Source organism: Perna viridis, chromosome 12 (assembly GCF_037379345.1).
Source record: "Perna viridis isolate PV_CMFRI_1.1 ecotype Kerala chromosome 12, ASM3737934v1, whole genome shotgun sequence".
Classification (NCBI taxonomy): domain Eukaryota; kingdom Metazoa; phylum Mollusca; class Bivalvia; order Mytilida; family Mytilidae; genus Perna; species Perna viridis.
The window spans coordinates 21,864,245-21,888,843 of NC_142456.1; the positions used below are offsets into that span (position 1 = coordinate 21,864,245).

At 32.4% G+C, this 24,599-nt stretch overlaps 1 protein-coding gene across 5 annotated transcripts in view; it reads left to right on the forward strand.

Moving 5' to 3' along the window:
* The window catches only part of LOC148601683 (chloride channel protein 2-like), a 68,823-nt gene that overhangs the window by 13,431 nt on the left and 30,793 nt on the right, over window positions 1-24,599 (forward strand). For all 5 annotated transcript variants that reach the window (XM_088555679.1, XM_088555680.1, XM_088555681.1 and 2 more), the window contains exons 3-17: window positions 6,087-6,219; window positions 6,712-6,843; window positions 8,883-9,011; window positions 11,903-12,036; window positions 13,713-13,787; window positions 14,693-14,771; window positions 15,590-15,715; window positions 18,600-18,684; window positions 19,258-19,359; window positions 19,678-19,762; window positions 20,931-21,083; window positions 21,458-21,527; window positions 22,222-22,332; window positions 23,252-23,349; window positions 24,188-24,303. In XM_088555679.1, the coding sequence (XP_088411805.1) occupies window positions 6,087-6,219; window positions 6,712-6,843; window positions 8,883-9,011; window positions 11,903-12,036; window positions 13,713-13,787; window positions 14,693-14,771; window positions 15,590-15,715; window positions 18,600-18,684; window positions 19,258-19,359; window positions 19,678-19,762; window positions 20,931-21,083; window positions 21,458-21,527; window positions 22,222-22,332; window positions 23,252-23,349; window positions 24,188-24,303 (1,628 nt within the window). The remainder of the gene's footprint in view (window positions 1-6,086; window positions 6,220-6,711; window positions 6,844-8,882; window positions 9,012-11,902; window positions 12,037-13,712; window positions 13,788-14,692; window positions 14,772-15,589; window positions 15,716-18,599; window positions 18,685-19,257; window positions 19,360-19,677; window positions 19,763-20,930; window positions 21,084-21,457; window positions 21,528-22,221; window positions 22,333-23,251; window positions 23,350-24,187; window positions 24,304-24,599) is intronic.

Genomic DNA, 24,599 nt, shown 5'->3' on the forward strand with positions numbered 1-24,599 from the left:
TGATAGTTTAGTACATGTATGCTAAAAAAAATGGAAAAACTGAACAAAGCTCACTTTGTACTTGGTGATATTGTGCCCCCTGTTCCTATCCCTTGAAATCATACAGGAAACCAAGAAGTCAATCAAATGGGAAAAAAAACCAAAATAGGAAATGCACAATATGTCAGGAATTTCAGAATGTTTGTCCACTAGCTAAATTAAGCAAGTACTGAAAATTTACACACACTAAATTTAAGTTTTTTGGGGTTTTTTCTGGACTTTACCTATATGACACATAGAATTCCACTAGGAAGTTACAGTAAGTGAAATAATTTCTGCTAGCAAAATTGAATTTCAACTTGCATTTAGCATGTATTTCCCCTTAAATTTAATCACGGTATGTGAAAAAGAATGTGTGAAAGTTGATAAAATTCCATTCAGCTGATTAAGAGGAGTTGGGGATTAGAACTAAAGAGGACAAACGGATGGAAAACATGATTACTATATACCTCCTGTTTGAAATAGTAGCCATTCAGATGCATTTGAGTTGACTCTGATTCAGGGTGGGTTCAGTTAATCTTCTACTAGTTGTCAACTCTGACTCAGCATGGTTTCAGTTCATCTATTACTACTGGTTGACTGATTCAGCATGGTTTCAGTTCATCTATTACTACTGGTTGACTCTGATTCAGCATGGTTTCAGTTCATCTATTACTACTAGTTGACTCTGATTCAGCATGGTTTCAGTTCAATCTTCTACTACTGGTTGACTCTGATTTAGCATGGTTTCAGTTCTTCTACTACTTGTGGACTATGATCCAGAATGGTTTCAGTTCATCTTTCTCTAGTGGACGAATGGTTGACTCAGAATTTCAAATTCTGTCCTTGATCTAGTCCTTAAATAAACAATCTTAGAATAGTTGAAGATGCATTATCTAAATAAAACTTAGAAGACATGTTGTCAAGGTAGTCAAATTTGAGATACATATATACTTGAATGTTGGCTTAGAAATTTTTGCATTGTTTTGTGTGAATTATCATTTTTTGTATATCTCTACCACAAGGTGATCAGATATAAATTAACTAATGAGTTACCTAGACTTCATTTATATTTATCTAATTTGTCCCCACTGGTATGGAAAACTTGTGTTCTTCATCAGTCTGTCTGTCTGTCACTAAAACTCCATTAACACATTTCCTAGCGCTTAAACAGCTTAATATTGTTTGAGAGTATATTGTAAAGCAGGTAATATCTGTAGGATGCTAATTTAGGCGTATTTTAGCGGCCTGTTTAAAAGGGCCAAAATAAATTTTGTGAAATATTTACTCTGGGCTTAAGTACTTAGTGCACCACTTATCATCTGCCGAAATTAGAAAGCCAAAATTTTCGTATACTGTTTTGCTTAAAATTGCAAAATTTTACACCCCACAAAATAATAAGCCATACAATATTTTTGCTGGATTTCAGGTACAGTTATAAAACATTTTTTTCAGGTACAGTTATAAAACATTTTGTTGCTTTTTATTTGCTTACTTGCTTAAATTGAAACTTAGTGTATAGAGATTCTCCATTTATGGGTAAGGAAGACCACCATTGATGATAGGATCAGAGGGTCGAAGTTCAAGTTCAAAGTCACATGCACTTAATTTTTTTTTTTAAATACTAGCAAGTAAAAAGTGGTCTCCAGGGCTTTTCTTCTCATAATATTTGTGCATTTTCATGAAACATTTACAGGTTTATCATTTAAGAGTTAAGAAAGCACTTCTTACTCTCTTTCAATAGAATTTGTGCTGTGAGGCAGGGGGCATGGCTTACTGCTCTTGGTCATCGAAAGTTGAGTGACCTATGTAAGACCTGAAAATGGAATAATAAAGGTCTGTCTTTAGATGCCCTATGAATTCTTTGATGGACTTCAAATTTTTTTCTTAATTTTCTTGATCATTTAAGAATTTGGAAACAAACATAAAACCTTCATTTTTATCTTCAGAAATTACAATTAATTTCAATATACATCTTTTATTCCATGTTGAACAAGAAAATTGATATATTCAGTCCATGTATTTTTCCTTGGGCGTTTTTCATAACAAAGATGTCAGTGTGTTAACCGTCTATGTTTCCACTTGTACAAAAGGTGACAATTTGATATACGTGTATCACGAGTTGACAGGTTTCACATACATGTAGCTCTTAATGTGAAATGTAATGGAATACATGACATGGAAGATATATATTAATGTGTGGGGGGAAATACTTATGGCTGATTGTTCATTAGAATTTTTTGTTTTAAGAAATATGTTAACTTGCAAGAACTTATTCAACTAGCATGACAGCAGGCATTAATCAGGGTTTTTCAATATAGAAACAGTAAGATAGACAGCTGAAAAAAAGAAGGTTCTCAATAGGAAAAAAAATGTGTTATTTTATGAAAATCAAGTCGATCGTTGTAATTGGAGACAAGGTTACTAGAAACCCTACATTTCATCTGTTTGTTTGCTCATTGTTAAACTCTGGTATTTGAGAGGAAGTTCTTAGGTACGTGTATTTCAGGTGCCCTGTAAGGATGAGCAATTTCTGATTTTATTTTGTAAAAAAAAATATGATGTTGCAACAAAAAACATTAAGCAGGTGAATCTCACAGAAAATAATTGTTTTTTTTTGTTTTTTGTTTTTGTTTTTAAACTGTAGAATGTTACAGTAAGTTTAAATACCAGATGCTGCTGTGTCAAAGGATTTTCCCTCATTGGCACTTGGGTATTCCTACTTTAGTCTTTGGACCTTGACTTGTTGGAATTGACATTTCAGCACTATATTCCTGTTTGTATTGGAGACTTTCTCTCTCAGATATTACTTCAGAATTTAAAGTTTCATTTCTGCTGTTTCATCAGTGTGTAAAAGCCTTGACCATAGTACATTTTACACATTGATGAAAAATCAAAAATGAAACTTTCAATTCTAACAATTACATTTGATGTGTTTCTCTTATTTTCATTGATATTCTATTTTAGATATACATAGAAAATAGAAAATATGTCTTTCATCGACTCATGAAACATCCTGTGAAAAGCCATTAGCATATTTTAATGATATGCATGGTACATGTAAATGTAATTACATACGGTAATAAAATTTAAACATGTTGGAGGTGTGCGGCAATACTACCCTTTTTTGCCAGTGAATATGAATTAGCCCAGTGCATATGGCTATTGGCATTGTATGCCTGCCTGTTTAGGCTTTTCCTCAAGATTAAAGCACAGTGCTCTGAGTACATTCCAACTAAAATCAAATGTATAAATTAAAGCCCATCAAAGCATGGATCTCCAATAACCTGAGGGGATAAGTTACATGTACAAAATGTACATGTATATTGTATTAACATCTACAGTACCAGGATAATACTTGGTTCAATTTCAAGCTGCCACTGTTCTGATTTTTTAAGGAATACATTACACTTAATTGTAACACTTGTATGTGTTCTTTTGAATATTTTAAAAAAAATTTGTATCTGTCAATGCTTTTTACATTCCCTTTACAGGAAAATTCCTCGAATTCAATACATTAAAATTAGATTTATCTTTTTAGCCATGACTTTTTTGTTACATCACGATTTGTGTAAATATGGTTACATTGTATTCATTACAGTGACAAGGAAATGCTTGTACAAGTAGATATTGTGTTCTAAGTGAACTTATTTTAATTGACCAATTACTATGCAGAGTGTGTAATTGGTATTTTGGTGTGACCACAATGTTCTTGTGTCTGAAAAAAATTACGTGAAATATTTCAGCAGCACTTAAAACATGTACACATGTGCAATGAGATTTAATGAATGTTGGATCTTTGTATCTTTGACAAAATTAAATGATATTTTCAATCTTATTGATGCTTTATGAATGAAAGATACATGGGTGGATAACTCTAAAAATTTTAATTGTATTTTCTGATATTTATATTTATTAATACGATTATGAAAAGGTATTGTTTGAATTTAGAATTATTTTGGAATTAAGAAAATGACCAAAAATAAAATTTGTAAAACTAATCCTTACTGAGGGGGTTAGTCATGCTTACATGGCTAAGGGGTCGGGTTAGTAGGATAACAAAAGTCAAGGAAACTTATCAATTCCCCTAAGTCATGATGGCATGACTAACCCCCTCAGTAGGAGCAAGTTTTAGAAATATTTTTTTTACTTATTATCTTAAATCCAAAATAATTCCAATTCAAATAATACCTTGTTTTATAATTTTTGTTTTATAAGTCTTGATTTTGATATTTTCGATCCATAAATGATACTTTTTTTTTTCCAATATTTAGTATATTCTGTAGATGTTAAAGAAATCATGATTTTGAACAAATTACATTACATTAAACTGACAATCTGTAACTACATGTAAATTTGTAGACTGATTATTGTATTATTCAAATGTAAATTTTAGTGGCCATTAAACACTTTGAGTGAGGAACTGGAGGTTCTACCCTTTCAGAACCTTAGATTGACTTGAATCTTCAAAAGCCCTTGCCTAATTGAAAATATCTGTAAATCAGAAACTGATTTTGTTCAGTCAGAGTTCTCTATATCTTTTGTCTGCCAAGCAAACACCATATAGGAGAAGGGGAGTGGGGTGACTGACCGAGAGACCACTCCAGAGATTTTTAATTTTTACTATGTATCAACCTAAATTTTAGATCATAATGGCCCCCTGTGGAATTTGCCTATGCTGAATGGGGTGATTTGCCTTCATGCCGGCTGTTGCTTTTATGAACAAACCCATTTAAATATCTGCCATTAAAGATTAAACTTTTCAACTGGTATAAATCTGCATAAAACTGATTATCCAGAAATTCTAAATTTGCCTGTTTCTTAAAGATAGTAATACTGCATCAACTGATCACATTATGCACAATGTGTAATTGACCTTTTTAGTGATCATTAAGTTTATAAAAAGTCTTGTTAAGTAGATTTTATGTACTTGCACTATTTATAAAAAGCAATAAATTTACAATTATGACATGTTAATGTATTAAGGAAAGTACTTTAAGGTGAATACACTTCATTTCTGATGGATTGAGCTACATGTAGTTCCACTTTCCAATTGTGGAAGGGGGTACCAGACATGGAAGAGTGTGATTAAAAAAGTATCCTTGATTCTCAACCCCACGTGACCCAATTTTTTCACCCTCCCAAAAAAAAAACATTAAAGAAAAATGTGTACTGGACTTTTCCGCAGATTCTATTTCTAAATATGTCAGTCTGGTGGAAATTTATCCTTAAGACTGGCAGACTGACAGATATCATGAAGTCTAGTACATGTATAGTGGTAACTTTGTACATTTAAGCATAATTCTGGTATTATTTGTATTTAAGAACCACTGGGTCAATACAACTGCTGGTGGACCTGTGCTCCCCGGGGCTATTCACCAACCCAGTAGTTAGACTTGTCTGACCCTAAATTACATCATATTTTATTTACCCTATTTATGAAATCTTGCAGTATTCCAAATTTAAAAATATGAAAACACTGAGGCTTCATTCCTTGTATTGCACAAGGTAGAACCTCTCGGTGATGGATTTGGCTTCCTCTTTCGATAGTTTTGGTTATGAGTACTTCTTGTATACAACTAATATTTTGATTATGATCTTCCTACATATTTGATTTTAATGCTGCTGGTGTGAGGTTACTCCTTGAAACACGTGTACAGCATATCGAAATTTACAATATATAAAACTGGTATTTTTGTATCTAAACATAATGACTCATGATCTGTGTTAAGTAAAGCAACTTTACAGCAGTGGTTTGGCGTATGTTTTAAAATTTTGTTTGGCCTTCATTGCAATAAGATGCATTAGTTTGCATAAAGTAGATTAAATGTATTATCAATGGATCTGTATGAAATTTTGACACAAGGTTCCTCATCAAAAAAGGGAGTTGATATTGAATTTAAAGGTTGAAGCTCAACTGTATAGAAATGGTGGCTAAAAAAGGCCAAGTATTATTTTAAAATTAAAAAAAAACTTATTGTTTACTTTGTTCATATTGAACTTGTACTAATTAATTAGTATTTTTTTAAGTGACAATCCATCAATCCATACTTCTTTTTCCATTGTAGATATATGGCCAGTATAAAAGAGATCTCAGCAGTTTTGCCAAATTCCAGGCCAAAAAACTCAAAGATCAGAAGGACATTGGTAAAACAGAGGTTGTAAAGACAAAATCACAGCTAGGAGTTTACATTGTTTTAGGTATGTGATACTAGTCACAGCTAGGAGTTTATATTGTTTTAGGTATGTAATGGTAGTTTAACGATATAAGTCACTGTTACATTGTTTTAGGCCAAAATAAAAAATATCCTAGATTCTCATCGCCATCCCTTCCCAATTTTTTCACTCTCCACAAAAAATTTTACTTTGATTTTTTTCCCAATATGCTACAAATTTTTAACTATATTTGCTCTAGTACAATATAGAAGTTTATTGCACGCTGACAATGCATTGCTTTCTATAGGGCAATTATATTGTATACAGTAATATTTTATTTTGTATTGATTACATCGCCATCCTGTCCCAATTTTTTCACCCTCCACGAAAAATTTTACTTTGATTTTTTTCATATTCTGTCACAAATCTTTACACTAGTGCAATATGGAAATTCATTATATGTTGACATTGCATTGCTTTCTGTGGGGAAATGATATTGCTATAGAATAATATTTTGTACCGATTACTTTACTCCAGAGAATCTAGTACGAGTAAGAAATGCATTGTTCAAGGCTGTTGGCGAAGACTGGGTATTCCTCACACTCTTGGGCATTCTTATGGCCTTACTTAGTTTTGCCATGGACTTCATCATAGAAAAATGTCAAAGTGGTAAGTAACATAATAGAATTAAGGGTTATAAATAAGAAAACTTGTCTAATGGGCAAGTTTTGCTTGAACTGAACTGTCACGGAGTGAAGTTTACTAGCCCACATGGTATGTTGAATAGAAAAAATCCGAAATTAAGGTAGCCCAATGATCAAGCTCTGTTTGACATTTTTACTTGCATGTTACGAAATTTGCTTATCATGGGCAAACAGGCGAGTGCTTTTTTTTAACCCCTGGACTTACATTTTAAGATTTCAGTATTGCATAAGACTGACACTTTACATTATTACCATGATAATTACAGTGATGGTGTTTTTTTTTATCATGCCATGGATTCAAATTTGTTTTTGAAGATTGAAGGTCTAAGGCCTGCATAAATTTCAAATCAAAAGTCCACCTTATGTAAACCTGAGGTCCTCATAAGAGATTCAGTCAGATGTATTGAAGGTCCAGTGGGTGATTTCACGAAAAATCGTATTTGTAAAAATTGTCGTAAGTTATTACACTTTAATCTGTAATGACGTCATAACTTAGGACTAAATTTACACTGAAGATTTCTGGTGAAAAGGACTGTAGGGTCCATGTAAATGAAGTTTGAAAAGTCCTTAGTCAGAATGGAGGGTCCCAGACCTCGGACCTATACTAATTTCAACCCTTGGTCCTTGACTTTCTTATGAGTCTTTCTGTGTATGAAACCTACTCTAATCCATTTAGTTCAAGAAGAATTTTGAAAATCGTAAAACATCATGAAAATTTCAACAATCTTATTGAATTAACATAAATATTTAGTTCTTGATATAAAAACATGTTTTTACACTTTATGGAGTTGTTTATTTGTTTGATTAAACCACAAACAGAAATTAGGAAACAATTAACATGATTTTTTCCTTTGTACATGTTTTATGAGATGACACGATGAGTAAAATTGATTTGTTTCCTGTTTGGGAAGTAATGCATTTCTTATGCCACTGACCGTAGAACAAATGTTATATGCTTGGTATAATTATCTCATTTATCAGAAGATGGCATTTCTTACTCTTCCTAAAATAATGTGTCCTAGTTTTGAAAACATGACAGAATTTCTAGATGTAATGCTGGGTAAACTATTTGCTAATACATGTAGTATAAAATCGGATGTTATCGATGAATGGACAATTAAATAATAGGGATTTTGTCAAAATAATAAGTTACAAATGTAGATTGAGGTTTACAAAGCTGCAGTTTCTGAATTTGTAGAAATGTTGAAAAAAGATTTTATCTAATTACATGTACCTGTTTCATCCCTTCTCCTCCTAAACTTGCAATTCTACACATCTGAGTGAATATTTCTATATGAAGACAAGCCTCTAGTATTCCAATTTCTTGTCACCAATGGTAAGTGAAAATTACACTAAGCAAAGAGTAATCAAGGGAACTAAGGTTATAGTGGAAATCAAAATAATGTAATCCAGGGACAAAGACCAGACATGGAAAACAGACATACACAACAAAGAACTTAAAGTAACTAAAATCATACATACAAAGTAACAAAAGCCAATGAGCAACTTGGACTCCACTAAAAACTGGGAGCATGGACCAGGTGCACCGGTAGGGTAAGCATCCTCTGCTTTTCTAGAAACACCCAATTACATTTGTAAACTTTGCAGAATGATTTCAGGAGTGGCGAAGTAAAAAAACAAAAAATTTTAGAAAAATTAAAGCACTATTAAATATATTAAATCACCAAGGCCAAAATTAAAATTAAGTTTGTTTTCTCTACCTACCCATAAAAATTGGCCTTACCCAAATATTTTATTGCCATTCTCTGACAGGATTTTTAATTTTTTTTATTTTCAAAGCAATGTTTTTCACTTCTTCGATCATGGTTTTTAAAGAATCATATGAACTTTTGGAAAAAAATAATTCCCTTCCTACCCAAAGCCAGAAGGTAGGGAAGGGTAAGGGAAAACAAACATTATTTTAAGTATGGCCTCATTAAATTTTTCAATTTCTTCTCAAATTACATAATAGAAACTTATTTGTTTCTATGCTTTATTTTTCAGCAAAGATGTGGTTATATACAGAGCTAGCCTTCTCAGTGCCTCTACAATATGTTGCTTGGATTTCTTACACAGTTTTGTTTATTTTATTTGCAACTGGTTTCACACATTTAGTGTCACCTCAGGCAGTAGGTAAGTTTTTCTCAAGTACTAGATTTCTTCTCTTGACTTTTTGCCTACACAGTATATCGCCTTGTTTATGTTAATCACCCCATTGCTGTACGCATTAGACCAAGAAAACATATGTCTGTTTAAGGTAGCATTGAATGCACAAATAGGGTAGGTAGGCAAAATCATTTTTTATTCTTTCAGATTTATTTTATATTGACATTTATGGGAGCACTTCTTGACTTTGATAGTTTTCAATGAAAAAACGATAGTTAAACAGCATTTTATAAAAAAAATACCAATAACATGTGCTATGGTAGGCAGAAAAAGAAGGTTACAAGGTAGGATAACCTGAAACAGACAAGTTTTTTTCTTTGGCCTTAGATGAAATAGTGCAGTGCAGTTCTGAAAGTACAAAGAAGTAGTCACCAAGGCAAAGGGCAAGATATATATTAGTACATGTATTACTGTAATTTTCTTTGCCTCTTTGCCTACCCTGACTTGTATGCTACATGTATATTTGGATTTTGCTTCTAGTCAGATTAATTTCTCTATACAAGATAGTGAAGTAAAAATACTGAAAATGTGAGCCACTGGTGTAACAAGTATTTTTAAATCTTAATTTAAATATCAAGATTAAAGAAATATTTTACTCCCACTCAGCAAATGGTTTGTATATCGGAATCTTGTTGTCACCATCTGTCACTCGTCACTCTGAAGGTCCAAATTTTGCAGTTCTTTGGACTCACAATGGATGAATTTATTTTAAATTTATTATAAGGTTATTATAGAGCAGTTAGTCATACCTTGTAAGCACTTTTGGGTGTTGCCAATTTAATCTTTCTGTTTTGTGGGACTTAGCCATTTTCAACTATGTTCAATGGTAGATAAAAATCTCAGCTACCAAAGGACAGATTGCTTTCAAATGTGGCTTGTGGCTTGTTGCTTTATATATATGGGCCATATGTGGATAGTGATTTTGATTTTTAGCCCTGTGCAGGTCTGGGTGTCAAAAGAATAGGCATGCAGCAGCACTAAGCTTGTTGTAAAAAGCGACTAAATAGTGCTCAGAAACCTAGCCATGTGTGCCCCAGGTTGTGGAATAGGGTACCTCTGGCATGTTACATGCTGGGGTTGTCAGGCAATAATACAGAAAACCTTACCGCAAACCATAGTGGTGCACCATGTTTGGAAAGATGCCATGTTCCTCGCACGTTAAAGAACATTGCTGTGGTATTCGATAAGAGTAAGAACCTTTGCGCTCTGCCACAGTAGGCTAAATTGCCCAACCCTACCCATTTCTAGTAGCAATCAAAGTTTGTCGACCCTATTATCCTTGTGTCCCATCTCTCTTTTCATTTCATCATTATCATCATTTCATGTTCATTTTATCACCCATTTCATGATCATCGCCTGAATATAGCTGAAATATTGCTGCTCGGACACTAAACCCCAACGAACAAACAAACAATGTACAAGTTGAGATGTTACTAGCAGGACAACCTGTGCAAAATCATGTTTCAAATTGAAACTTTGATTAAGTAGTATTAGTTACCACTCCAACTCCAGATGACCTACTTTAAAATTGTTTCACCCATTGTTAATCGTACAAAGTTTCATTCATTTAAAAAATGCCACCACATCGTAACATGAATACTTAACATGGCTTTATGGTCTCAAGTGTGAAGGAAAATACATTTATTCCATTTTTGAGGTCCTTTCCATGGTATAAATGTCTTCGAAATGATTTAATTATAACACATTACCATGGCTCTTGACAAGAATGTTCTATTTTTAGTGTTTTTCAACATGTAGCACATCAATCTCTGATACTTTGACGTATTCCTAATTTATTCTCTATTTTTATCTCATTCTACAGTGAGTAAAATAGTTAATTTCAGTTAATGGGGATGGTCTTTGCTTGATTCAGTGATATTCCTCAGGCAGTCAAGAGGAATATTGATGAAGAGATTCTATCAAACAGATTAAAATCTATATGATATGATATGACATGATAAAATATGATAGAAAGTCTAAATGTTTGTGTTAATTGTGCAGTTACTGAATACATAAGACAGTTCACCAGGTGTTTGTCATTTAATCAAGGGATGACCACTCTATTTCCTGAAGTTAGGTAAATTACTGGCTGTAATGTAAAGACAGCTTTCCACAAATTAAGTGTAGTATGGTACTGGAAACTTTGTTGATATGCTAATTTGCATTTTTTTTTCATTTTGTCGTGTGACTTGCCCTATTTATAACAGACTGAAATCTATGTTAATGAATGTTAACAAATTTGCAAAATTCAGTTTGGGGTTACAAATGTATGCAAATTCTTTATGTTTTTTTGTTTGCTGTATGACTTAATTTGTCAACTAAATTTAATATGTGTTATTGCATAATTTAAAGAAGTAGAAATGCTGTGTAATTTTGATGAATTTTCTTCACACAAAGCCAGTGCTTTAAACTATATATAACCTTTTAACCTCTTAATGGTGATTAAATTTCTAGAGAAGGTTTTCTGACATTCTACATTTTCCTAGTTTTCTACAGATTTGATGGAAGAAACCAATTCTTCTTCATTCTATTCATAATTAGAATTATTTCATCATTTTCTATGATAAAATTTAGAATTTAACATGCTCTCTTTAAGCTCACCTGTTGAAAATCAAAATTTGTCAAAAGCAAGGGTAGTAATAACTCAACCACAATTTACTGAAGGATAATCTTTATATCCACCTGAGCTAGCACAATAAAGATCTGGTTCAGTATGTCAGACTAGTAAAAAACAGGGTCTGTTCGATTGGTCAATTGTTGTCATCCTGAACTGCATGAAATATCTGCCATAGGACATTAAAACATACGCAATCAATTATTTTGTACCATTGAAATATGCCATTTTGATCTGTTTTCAGGTTCTGGTATACCAGAGATGAAGACAATTTTGAGAGGAGTTGTTCTTAAAGAATTTCTTACATTTAAAACTTTAATAGCCAAAGTAGTAGGGCTATGTGCATCATTAGGCAGCACTCTGACATTGGGGAAAGAGGTAAAACAAAATCAAGTCAATTTTATAGATACATGAGGTCATTACATACTTTATCTCCCGTTATTTCATATATAGGATAATAAAAATGGCTTGATGATAAAATGCAGGAACAATGAGATTTCATAAAAGTGATTAAAGCGGAAGGTATATGTTATTAAGTACCAGTCTTTCTAAAAATCAGACAGAAGGTGATTCATGTATGTCAAAAACTCACCAGATTCTTGTTCAGAAACAGTTACTGATCACGTAACCAGTCTTAGTTTTTCATTTGGTTGTTGCGCTTTTGAGATATAAATTATATAGATTGTACATGTAATAAGCACTTTGCAAGAGTTATCTTTCTTGATTTGGTTTGATTTGGTTGATTTTAGTGGGAGAGGAATGTATGATTTTCTAATAAGTGCACATCTGAATTCAGAAATGATTATCGTAATGTGATAGTATAGCATATGTAGACTGAAAAAGCATCATTTGTTCGGTGAGTTTTTCTTCTGCATGAATCACTTTGTCTGAATTTTATATTGACTGGTACTTAAGCAGACAAATTGTTTTTTTTTTTTAAATTATAAAGAGAAAAAAAAAGGGGGCTAAGTGTGTAATGTCCCAGTGTACCTGTGGTCTGTTGAGAAAAACTAATAGTTTGTAATTTGGTTTATTTTTAAATAAGGAAGTGCAAAAAATAGATTCAGACTAATTATTTCACTAGAGATACATTACAATAAAGAACAGAAATTGGCATTGCTGGAATTATTTCCATCAAATAATAAATTCATTCAGAGAAAAAAACTCACAATGAATAGCATTTTTCTAAAAGATAAAAACACAACAGATCAGTATTATTTCCTGCTTATATGTGTTTGACAATAAGATGAATTGAAAAACAATTTTGCATTTTATATAACTTTATGACATTTCCACTTTTAAAAGTATTGTTTAGGTACAGCCATTTTGAAATTGTTGATGAATGTTTTTATTTACTGGTGAAGTGCACTACTTGGAGACACACTGTAATAGGGGACTTATTTGAATCTTTTTTAGATTTTTTAGCTCACCTAGTCAAAAGCCATATGAGCTATTGCCCTCACTTGGTGTTCGTTATTGTCATCATTACAAATTTTCTAAACTCAATACCAAACTTAGTATGAATGATTTTTGATCCATCGAAAGACATGGCCACCATTATTGAAAATAGAACATAGGGGTCAGACAGTAGTTTTTTGCATATATCTCCAAAACTGTTAGGTTTAGCCAAATTCTTTCAGTTGCTGAAATGATTCTTATTATAAGGCTTACAAAAGTCATCAAGGATCAAAGTTGTCAGATGACTTCTTGTAAGAGTTATTGCCCTTGAAATATGAAAAATTATGTTTTTAGCAGTTTTCAGCCAATACCTTGAAAACTATAATAGATAGAATGAAACTTTCATTTGTTGAAATGATCCTTATGATAAGTCCTACCAAAATGTTCTTGAGTCAAAATTGTTGGACTACTTCTTATTAAATTTATTGCTTTTGATAGGCAAAATTTAACCAGGTGAATGATTCAGTCCCTGGGAGCCTCTTGGTTTTATTTTATTATGTTTTCTGAACTCCTGGGGTGGATTATTGTTTTTATATGATGGTGTAATGAATGTGTTTTTTTTTTAAATCTTTTTTATCGTTTGCTTTCCATTTCAGGGACCATTTGTACATGTTGCAAGTATAGTAGCAACATTATTGGGGAAGTTATCATCTTTTAAAGGAGTCTATCAGGTAGGCTGAATTCTTAACTCTATACACAAGATCAATATGAGTGTGCCTTATCATAGGATTTACTTTCAGAATGGCAACAGCATCTTCCTGTTTGATGATTCAGTTTATATTTTCACCAAACGCGATGGCAGGGTGGGAAAGATATCATTAGTGGGAGTTTCCTCGTAGATTTAATCTTGTTACAAGCTTGAAATACATGTACTACAGGGATAAAAATTAGGAAATACGAGCTCGTAGCCCAGACAATATTTTGGTTTAATATTTTCTACATGTTCAACTTAATTTAGTACCCAGCTCAAAATCTAGTAGCAATGGGCTTCTGGGCTACTGCTAATTTTTATCCCTGTGCTAAATTTGACCAAAAATGAAGAACTGACTCAGGTGAAAGTTATTTAGTTTTGAGCGTTCAGTTTAAAAAATATAAAGTACACGTAGGCAATAAAAAGTTTGAGATACAACCATTGTTTGAAATTGACCCACTTACTGTCGTTGAAATCGGTATTATGATCAAAGGGAACTTTTATACCTTCTGAGCAAGCATTAAAATTTATCTGCTTATATTAACACATTTTTTATATTTTGTATTTTTGTCACAATCACTTGTCCAAGTGCACATTTTTTTTTTTAAATTTTACACAAAACATGGAGTAATTTGCCCATTTAACATGGAATACAAGTTTCTTTATGAATGTGGACACGTACAATATCTAATTATTTTTAATAATTTATTTTATTTGTTTGATCATAATTCATAGATATTTTGCAGGTCTACTTTGGTGTGGGGATAGACCACAATTTTAAAATATTTCCTTTAAATTGTCTATTTCTTAAATAGATGTTAAAACTAATGTTTTGAGTATGCATAATAATATTATCCATATTTTGTCTGTTTTTGTCTTTCCTAGAATGAATCCCGTAGAGTAGAGATGTTAGCAGCTGCATGTGCTGTAGGTGTGGCTGGTACCTTTGCTGCTCCCATTGGAGGTAAATTGTAAAAATGGGGGTAGAGCTAATATTTGCATTTATTACAACATATACTTCCAATTTTTTACTGCATTACTGCGTGGCTTGTTTTTGTTTATAGTATAGTTGTGCCAACACAACACTGTTATATATTTTTATGAGGTTTTCAAATCCTATCATATGTTTTACTGGAAAATATTTTCAGTTTGCATTAATAGCTATTAAGTTAAAGGACATTGGTACACTGTTCAGTGAATTAGGAGTCACAGTCATCTAGTTTCTAAATGTTTTTTTTTTGGGAATGATGTTCATTATAGAAGTCAGTGTTACCTATCGGCTTTGTGTTTTCAGGAGTGTTGTGACAGGTTATTTTGACCTGCATTTTCCAAAAGTGTTGTTCAGTCAGTGCTACCTATTGTCTTTGTGTTTTCAGGAGTGTTGTGACAGGTTATTTTGACCTGCATTTTCCAGAAGTGTTGTTCAGTCAGTGTTACCTATCATCTTTGTGTTTTCAGGAGTTTTGTGACAGGTTATTTTGACCTGCATTTTCCAGAAGTGTTGTTCAGTCAGTGTTACCTATCGTCTTTGTGTTTTCAGGAGTGTTGTGACAGGTTATTTTGACCTGCATTTTCCAGAAGTGTTGTTCAGTGTAGAGGTAATAGTGACCTACTTCTTTTGTATCTTTAGGAGTGTTGTTCAGTACTGATGGAACAATGACCTACTTTTATTGTGTTTTCAGGAGTGTTTCTCGAAATGGAGGTAACAGTAACCTACTTCCTTTGTATTTTAAGGAGTGTTTTTCCATTTAGAGGTAACAGTGACCTATTTTGTTTTTTCAGGAGTATTGTTCAGTATAGAAGTAACAGCGACCTACTTTGCAGTGAGAAACTACTGGAGAGGTTTTTTTGCTGCTGTTTGTGGTGCTATTACATTCAGATTGCTGGCAATCATATTTAAACATGAAGGTATGATAACCATGTTAATAACAAATCTGAATTTGCTGTAATTTGATTTGCAGTCTTTATAGAAGGCTATAAATATGACAGTTGATCCATTGAATTTATTAAAAAAAACAGGGTTTCCCACCTTTATATCCGTCTGCCTTTCAGATCATTGGCCAGGATACACTCTCCTCCCTAGAGGGATTTTTATTGACCTATATAGGATTCATTAATAATAATAATAATGATAAATTTATTTATTAGAGTGTCACTCATTGATCTTACAATAGATTTATTCATAGACAATTGCATAAAATTAAAGATCAACACCCAGCCTTATTAGACTTATGAGACACTATAATATACATGTATAAAACATTGTAATAATAAAGTAAAAATTTGAGCAAAAAATCAACCTTGAATGATTAAACAATATGTATATAAATTTATCATTTCATAAAAATTTTAACAGTAACAATTAAAAAGCCAAATAATACTTAATTTATTACTGATACATTTTTCCACTTTTGTTTTCTGTCTCGTAAATTGTGAGGCAAAACTGGTTTTTTTTTTAATCCTTAATTTGATTCATTAACTGTGTCAGTTTCTGCTGATTTTTTTTTTTTTTTTTTTTGACAAACATATTTTTAGAACTGTGTGGTGTTGTGGGGAGTGTTGTGATCATGCCAAAGTATCTTAACCCCACCACATTGTTTTTCACCTGTCCTAAGGTAGGAATTTCTGGACTGTATGTATTGTTTTGTTTTTACTTTCAGTTGACTTTCTGTTGCTGGAGTATATAGGGTCAACTATTTCACTGTATCTGTGTATAATGTTGTTTTGGGGCCAGCTTCAGCTGCAGCCAGCCTTGTGGTGTGAGGGTTTCCTCATTGTTCATTGAAGACCCGTGGGTGGCCTTGGGCTGACATTTTTCATCCCGGTGGGGTTGTTGTCTCTTTGACATATTCACCATTTTCATTCTTGTAATACATGTACATGGTGATCCCCATCTATCACAATCCTTTATACTTTGTGATTCTAGATAATAAATCACTCAACCACATCTTTTTTAACTCAAGCACAATGGTATGAAGAATATATGGGTGATATTTGGTTATCTTCAGTTTTACATTTAATGTATCACTCTTTTTCTTTTTTCAATAAGTGAATATTTTTTTAACTTCTTTTCAAATTTATGAATGCATGGAAATCCAATGGGCTTAAGTTTCCATCTGCTTATTTATAAAATACATCCTTTTAATGGCTGCATCAGTAAGCTTACTTTTATTTTTCAATTATTTTTTTTTCATTTTTCCAATTTTTCTATTATGGAATTTAAATATTCTAAAAGTGGAGATTGGTGTATCAAGTCCTGGTTATTTTTCTTTAGATTAACCTTTAAGATCTATTTCTGTTCAAGACAAATAAGGTTTGTGACCTTTACTTTGATGACGGTCAAACCTGTTATGCATACATTAGAAAGTTAATTGATGATGGGAGGTATTAATTATAATATTTATTGCCACAATGTTGACTATAAAAAATGTATTTTTTTTATTAGGCCAACTCTTATAAATCTTATGTTGCATGTACCTTAAATCTTATTCTAACATAATGAGTTTTGCAAGGTTGGTAGGATTGTATAATCTAAGTACAGCTTAGCTTAAATGGGAGATTGATATTTTACTCAAAAAGTACCAATAATATAGATCCAAAAAGGAAAAGTCTTGGACTAACCAGGATATGATGTTAAAGGTTGTCCTATTGCACAGGACAAGTGAAACTACTATTAGGACAAGTCAAAGTTGAATTATACTTGCCAGGAGGACAAAAAACCAAATCTTATTCATTTTTCAACATTCACTTACTGGAGGACAATCTAGATTTCAATTTGGCCGAGTAGAATTTTCCTTATTTGCCCGATAGGACATAGTTCATAAAATGTTAACGTCATACCAATCTGATTAAAATTAGCTGTTATGATACGCTACTCTGCCTTGTTAGAGGGTCTAAGACAGTGTAGCATATCAAAACAGCTGATTTTATTCAGATTCCATGAACATCAAAATGACAATATGCGAAGATCAAATTGTATAATACCAAAGAATTGAAAAAAGTATGTGCAGAAACATGAGAATCAAAGTGATACTGAAAGAAAACAACATGATAGAAGTTGACATAATCAGTAATGCTGCAGGTAGTTAAGGCCATTGTACTGTTAAGGAAAAACAAAGAAATCTTTTCGTTGGCCTATCAATGACTTTTACAAATGTGTTTGTATATAACCTGTTATTGTTTATCTCACATGTTAAATGACAGTGTGTATAGTTCACAGACTGGTCAATATATTTTCCCTTTTGTGAACTATGTTTGCTAAGAGTTTGCTCATTTATTATTATGTTTTACCAGGATGTTAAGGCCATTCAAAGTAAATTCTTTGTTTCTCTGGCCATTTCCCTGATAAAAATGGATGGGAGGGACTTTTTTCTCTCTTTTCCCCCATAATGTGGTAAGAAACACAAATTATAAGAGAAGTTCGTTTTTTTTTTTATTTTTTAATTTTTTAATGTCAAGAAAATAAAAAAAGGCCCTGAGGCATACATGAAAGAGATGTTGGAGGGTCAAAGGTCAAATGAATTTGAGATCAAAATAAAGAAAATAGAATCATAAACAGTGTATAAGACAAAGGAACTGAAAAAAAAATATTCAATTAGGAGCCAAAATCAATAGCACCAAAGAGTCAAATTATAAAGCATGTGGAAAATGTGAAACCATTCCTAGGAACAAATACTGGTCTCTAATCTGGAAGAACATGAATATCATAAGGTAAAAAATGTTTACACAATGTTTAGTGAACTAGTATAGTTTAATGGCTTCATATTTATATTGCTTTCTTTATCTTTTTCAGAAACAATTACGGCTTTGTTTAAGACAAATTTACGGACAGAATATCCTTTTGATCCTTTGGAACTGCTGGCATACAGTTTCATAGGGTATGGTTTATTATTATTCAACATGCAACGAACTAAAAAAATCCTATTCTTATAACACCAGTGAACAAATCAAACTTTCATTTAAAACGGAATGAAATAAGTCCGAGATACTTTGATGCTTACACTAGATTCATGTAAAATTCTGAATCCAAGTGTTCCAATGATTTGTGAGAATTGTGTCCCTTACCCTTGGTCTACCTCCTTAAGTGCAACACCTCCTTGAACACTTGAGGTATTTTGATGAAATTTTATTGGAAGGATTGGCATCATACATAGATGTACCCACATAATTATTGTGGGAGTATTTAAGAGGAAGATAATCCAACTTTATTGTTTTACAAGTTGAAACCTTGTCAGTGTAATTCCTCCTAAAATGCTCTTGATTGTGATGAGATTTTATAGAAGGGTTATGCATTATATGTAGACGTGCATAAAAAATATAATTATAGTTGGAGGACTCCAGATGGAAATTATTCAACTCAAGGGTTTTATATGTACATTTATCATTTACCTCCATTTGAAGGAGGGGACATTCTCTTTGACATAATTTCTAATTTTTTGTCTATATTTCAGAGTAATATGTGGATTTGCCGGTGCCTTGTTTATATTGTTACACAGAAAAATTATTTTGTTTACAAGAAAAAGACGAAGACTTACTCAATTTTTACAGAAAAAGTAAGTCCTCTCATTTAGTTTAATTTTAAGTAGTTAAATTCAAATGTACCAGCTTTCTCAAATCATGTGTTCTTTCTTTCCAAGTGTTAGCTTAATCTTATTTTGGAATGTGCAAGCCTTGTGTGAAAAGTTTTTTTTTTTGGTTACCAGAAAACAAACTTCGAAGATTCAATCAAGACTCCAGAATAGGGATATCAATAGAAATAAAGGCTGAACAAAGCAAGGATTGTGAAAATTCAAGATTTCATGCAAAAATATTATTTAAAATGGAAAACAAGTTGTGTGCATAATACCTGAGTTTGACATTTTATGTTTCAGTCGCTTTATATACCCAGGACTGGTTGCCTTGGTGATATCATCTTTAACATTCCCTCCAGGTTTTGGTCAATTCTTTGCTGGCATGGTAAGCAGACAACCATTCATTAAACTCCGCTTAATGTTCACATCTCATGACAGGTGAGAGAAAAATTGTTTAAGATATGCTTACCCTTCCAGAGCACCTGATGTCATTTCCTGTCTTCTGTGAAAGTTCATGTTGCTAGTTCTTTAGGTCTTATTTCCCTTATCTTCAGTTTTTATGTGGAGTCTTTTTTATTTAGTTTGCTATATTGTGTATGTAGATTGTTTCTGTTTTCTGTTTTTACCTTAAGGCCTTTATTGTTTGCTTTTTATTTTGACGACACATTTGAAGAATCTCATTGCTGAAGCATTGTATTTTCTTTCTAATAATCATCTTTAAGCAGGACTTTTTAGTTTTTGGCATATGAGCTCCTCAAAACAAGTTAGTTTACTCTATGAGGTTACACACTTAGGTTGGGAGAATTTGGACTTAATGTGTTAATTTTGTTGTTGAAAGAACATCATACAATTTATAATGTGTAAATTATGGTAATTCTACCATCTCTATAGCTAAAGTTCATGCTAACAATACCATCAATTAATTATTTGGATTGGAGAAATCTGAAAATTCATTTGTTACACGAAAAAAAAAAGAATTATAATCATTTTAATGTGTCATTCTAATTTGGAACAGTAATTTCAAAGAGACTGTCCTTGAATATTCACGCAACATTCACCCTAATGATATAACCAAATAATCATCTGAAAAAGTACACCAATGTGTAAATCATTGTATTTGGAATCACCTTGTCTGTCTTAATTACTGTTCATCCTTTCTTTTATTTGTCTGTCTTCATACCATAAATTTGAAAATTTTGGATGTATTTTTATTTTGGTGCATTTGGCACCAACATAAAGACACCAAAATCAAAAACCCTAGAAATAATGACTGCTGGAATTATCTATGAAAATGTTTCATAAACGCCAAAATTAAACACACCAAAATAAACATCCCCTATTTTGGAAGAAAGCCACCAAAATATCCCAATTTATGGTATTTACTAAACAGCTGAATGGATTTATTATAAATGTGTAATTCTTTGTCACTTAAGCGTCAAGATCTTAACTTATTAAATAGACGTATGCTTAATACACTCACTTTTTTTAACACTAATTATAAATACGACCCATTACTCTATTCAGTTGATAATCACATTGCGATTTGATTTCAGTTGACCAATAAACAAGCAATTAACGAGTTATTCAGTAATATAACATGGACAATCGGTCAGGCTGACGACATCGAAGACGAAGAGATTTTGAAACATTGGATACCTCCAGAAACTAACGTCTACGTTACTCTTGTTCTTTTTATTTGTATGCATGTAAGTTGATTCAGTAATAACTTAATTTGATTGTAACAAGCTTTCTGATTGGTTGGTTCTCTTTGAGCTAACCAGATTATTTTGTATAACCTATTAAAAAATTTGAAGCATTCTTTAATTGGTATACTCTGGAAGAGCAAGTTTTATGGGTACCAAATTTCTTGGCTTTCAGGGTTCTGTCAATACACAATTCAAATTCCCAATGAATTGTGAACTTCCCATTGAAAAATGTGAAGCTCTTGTGATACCATCTTAAATATTAGAATTTGCATTTTGTAACGAGTGTTTAATATTACGGATTCCAACAGGGGATTTACTTCTTTATATGACATTGTAAACAATTGCTTGTTAGTATTTATTCTGTTTGTTTCCAGTTTATGTTTGGTGCAATATGTAATACATTACCTATACCAGCTGGAGTGTTTGTACCTGTCTTCATGGTTGGTAAGTAAACAAGCTGTCTATATCATTGGCAGAACTGATTATTTTCCCACTTTTTCAATTGCAGAATTTTCCGTTACATTTCTTTTTCTATTGTTTATTTACTTCCGATTTCGGCAATTTCCGCTTTTTTAGTTGGTTCCATCAAACCATGTCTGTAATGTACCCCTTGCCACCAAGAACTAGCCTATTACAGTATTGTACCCCTGGTCAGAAAAAAGCTTGTTATACTATCACCCTGTGCCACAAATAACAGGCTTTCATCATTATTTAAGGAGGTAGACCTAGGGTAAGGGACACAACTTTCACTGGAACTTATGTATTCCGCATTTTACATCAATCTTATGTAAGCATCTAATTAACTTGGATTAATTTTATTCTGCTTCAAACAAAAGCTTGAGAGGCTTTGGTGAAATTGAATATAATACAAACATATCACTGATTTCTTGAGTTATGTCCCTTACCCTAGGTCTACCTCCTTAAACCCATGCTGCAAAGAACTGAGGGTTGGCTTAGAATGTTTTTGTCCACTCTGTCTCCAGTATGCTCATCCTCACAAATGGCTTCTGAATAATGAAATATGAAGCCCTTTCTTTTTAGCTTATATTGACCAAAGGTATAAATTTAAGTGTGATTTTCAGTTTTTTACACAATCTTCTTGGAAAAACTTGATAAACGTCTATCATTTGTTTTACAGGCGCAGGCTTTGGTCGTTTGGTTGGAGAAGCCATGGCAGCTTGGTTTCCCCTGGGTATCGCTGGTGGAGGCTTGATACATAAAATTGTACCAGGAGGATATGCAATAACAGGTAGTTATTGAACAGTTGTCTCAAATTCTGTAATACCAGTACATTTGGTGTAATTCACACTATTGGTCTCACCACATCCAGGTAAATGACCACCCCTTGTATGTACGGTAGTACAAAAAAATGCACTGAACCTAGTCCTATGCATAGAGGTATTTACATGTGGACGCCATTGACAAAAATAATACATTTTTCCGTTGTTTTCGTACTGAATTCTCCTTTAAATTAAAGATTAATGAAGTCACAATTTAAAATAACATTGTTTCATTTACGTCAAAATCTGGGGTCATTCAGAGCAAAATGATCAATGTGAATTCATGTATTGTAATTGCTTGATATGTGTGTATGCTGATGGAAAATAGTCAAAATAAAAATGAGAATGTATACTTGATATCTGAAATATTTACTAAATTTATTAAGGTTTTATGATGGTGCATTTCTTGCATTTTACCATATCTGTTCCTTTTTCTATTATCATATTGGTAATTTACCACAAGAGTGTAAGAATATTAATTACATGTGTGAGTAATTTGCTTCCGTGCTGTCAGTGAGCAGGAAAGGTAAAAGTGTGGATTTTCAGTATTGTTTTATGGAATATTTCTACAATTATTGTACCATTAGCATAATGATTTTGAAAGCATTATTTTCCAAGCTTCGCCACGGTATTCTTGAAGATATCATTTGTCCTTGGAATTCACAGTGAAACTTTAAAAATTACTCTTTTAACACATAGTTTTGAAAACGTTGGAAATGGTTAATGAGACCTTTTCTTTGCTATAAAGACTAGCATGCAGTTCCTTTTTTTACAACACATATTAACAGAATACTATATGTTTTACAGGTAATGTCATTTCTTACTAGTATGGAAAGTTGTTTGCATAGCGTTTCAGTTCCCTTGTCAATGTATGTTTTCTCCTGACAGGTGCGGCATCATTAGCAGGAAGTGTGACAAGAACTATATCTACATCTGTGATAGTGTTTGAACTGACTGGACAGATCAGCCATGTGTTGCCTGTTGTTGTGAGTTATCTCCCTTTATCTATAGAAATTATAATCCATTGTAAACTAGTGTGGATACTGATAGTGTTAAGGAATATTAATATTGTGATTTGATTTCTTGTCACCCTCACCAGACTAGGGCCTTTTTTCATGAAAATAAATTTTAAAATGAGGAAACTCATAAATCATTCTACAAACTGAATTTTTCTCTCATTTCAAAATTTGATAAAAAATTTGACATTTGAGTTTTGAAATTAGGCCTTTCAACCCAAGGTCCATTCAAATTGTATACATTTCATAATCCATACAGGGAAGCCTCATATCAGTGCTTTGTTAAAGGTAGATTACATCATTTATTTAGAAATATACCTGGATTTGACATCACATCACACTTCTAGAAAAGCAGAGGTTTCTTACTCTACCAGTGCACCTGTTAGTATTTTATGTGTAATTATAGCAAATGCTTCTTTTTGATTACAGAACTCTGAAGTGGAATTTTGCCTTTTCAATTCTGGTTTAAAACATAAGGATTCATTTAAAACTGTAACTTTAATTAATTCTGATTTTGCCCATATATTTGCAGTGTTTGTTGACCTTATTAAACAATATCTGGGTACTTTAAAATAAAGAGTAATCAAGGAAACCAAGATTCAAGCAGAAATAAAATGAATATAATTCAAGGATAAAGACAAGACAGGAAAAAAAGACACCCACAAGAAAGCAAATTAAATAACTAAAATAATTCAAAGAAATAAAAGCAATTGAGCGAATCAGACTAAAACAACTGGAAGCATGAACCAGGTGCACTGGTAGGGTAAATAAATAACTGACAGTTACATTATATATTACCTTTTTCTAGGTTTCTGTGTTGATTGCTAATGCTGTCGCCAACAAGTTGCAGCCGTCATTTTTCGATAGTATCATCCGACTGAAGAAATTACCCTACCTTCCTGATATTGTATCAGCCAAGGGCAAGTAAGTCATTTTGTAATACTCATAAAAAAACACTATATAGATAATTTATGGAAGGTATACACTGTATGTTGGTTTATTTTGAAGTGTGTAAAATTTTGTGATTTTGAGGAAAACATGTATACAAAAAAAATTGCCAGATCCTACATGGTGCACTTAAGTATTTAATCTCATAGTAAATATTCACAGAATTTTTTTTTTGGCTTTTTCAGACAGACCACTTAAATATGCTCAAATTAGTACCTCATGAAAATAACCTGCTATTTGGTGCCTTCCAGAGTACCCTTGTGCTTCATGCC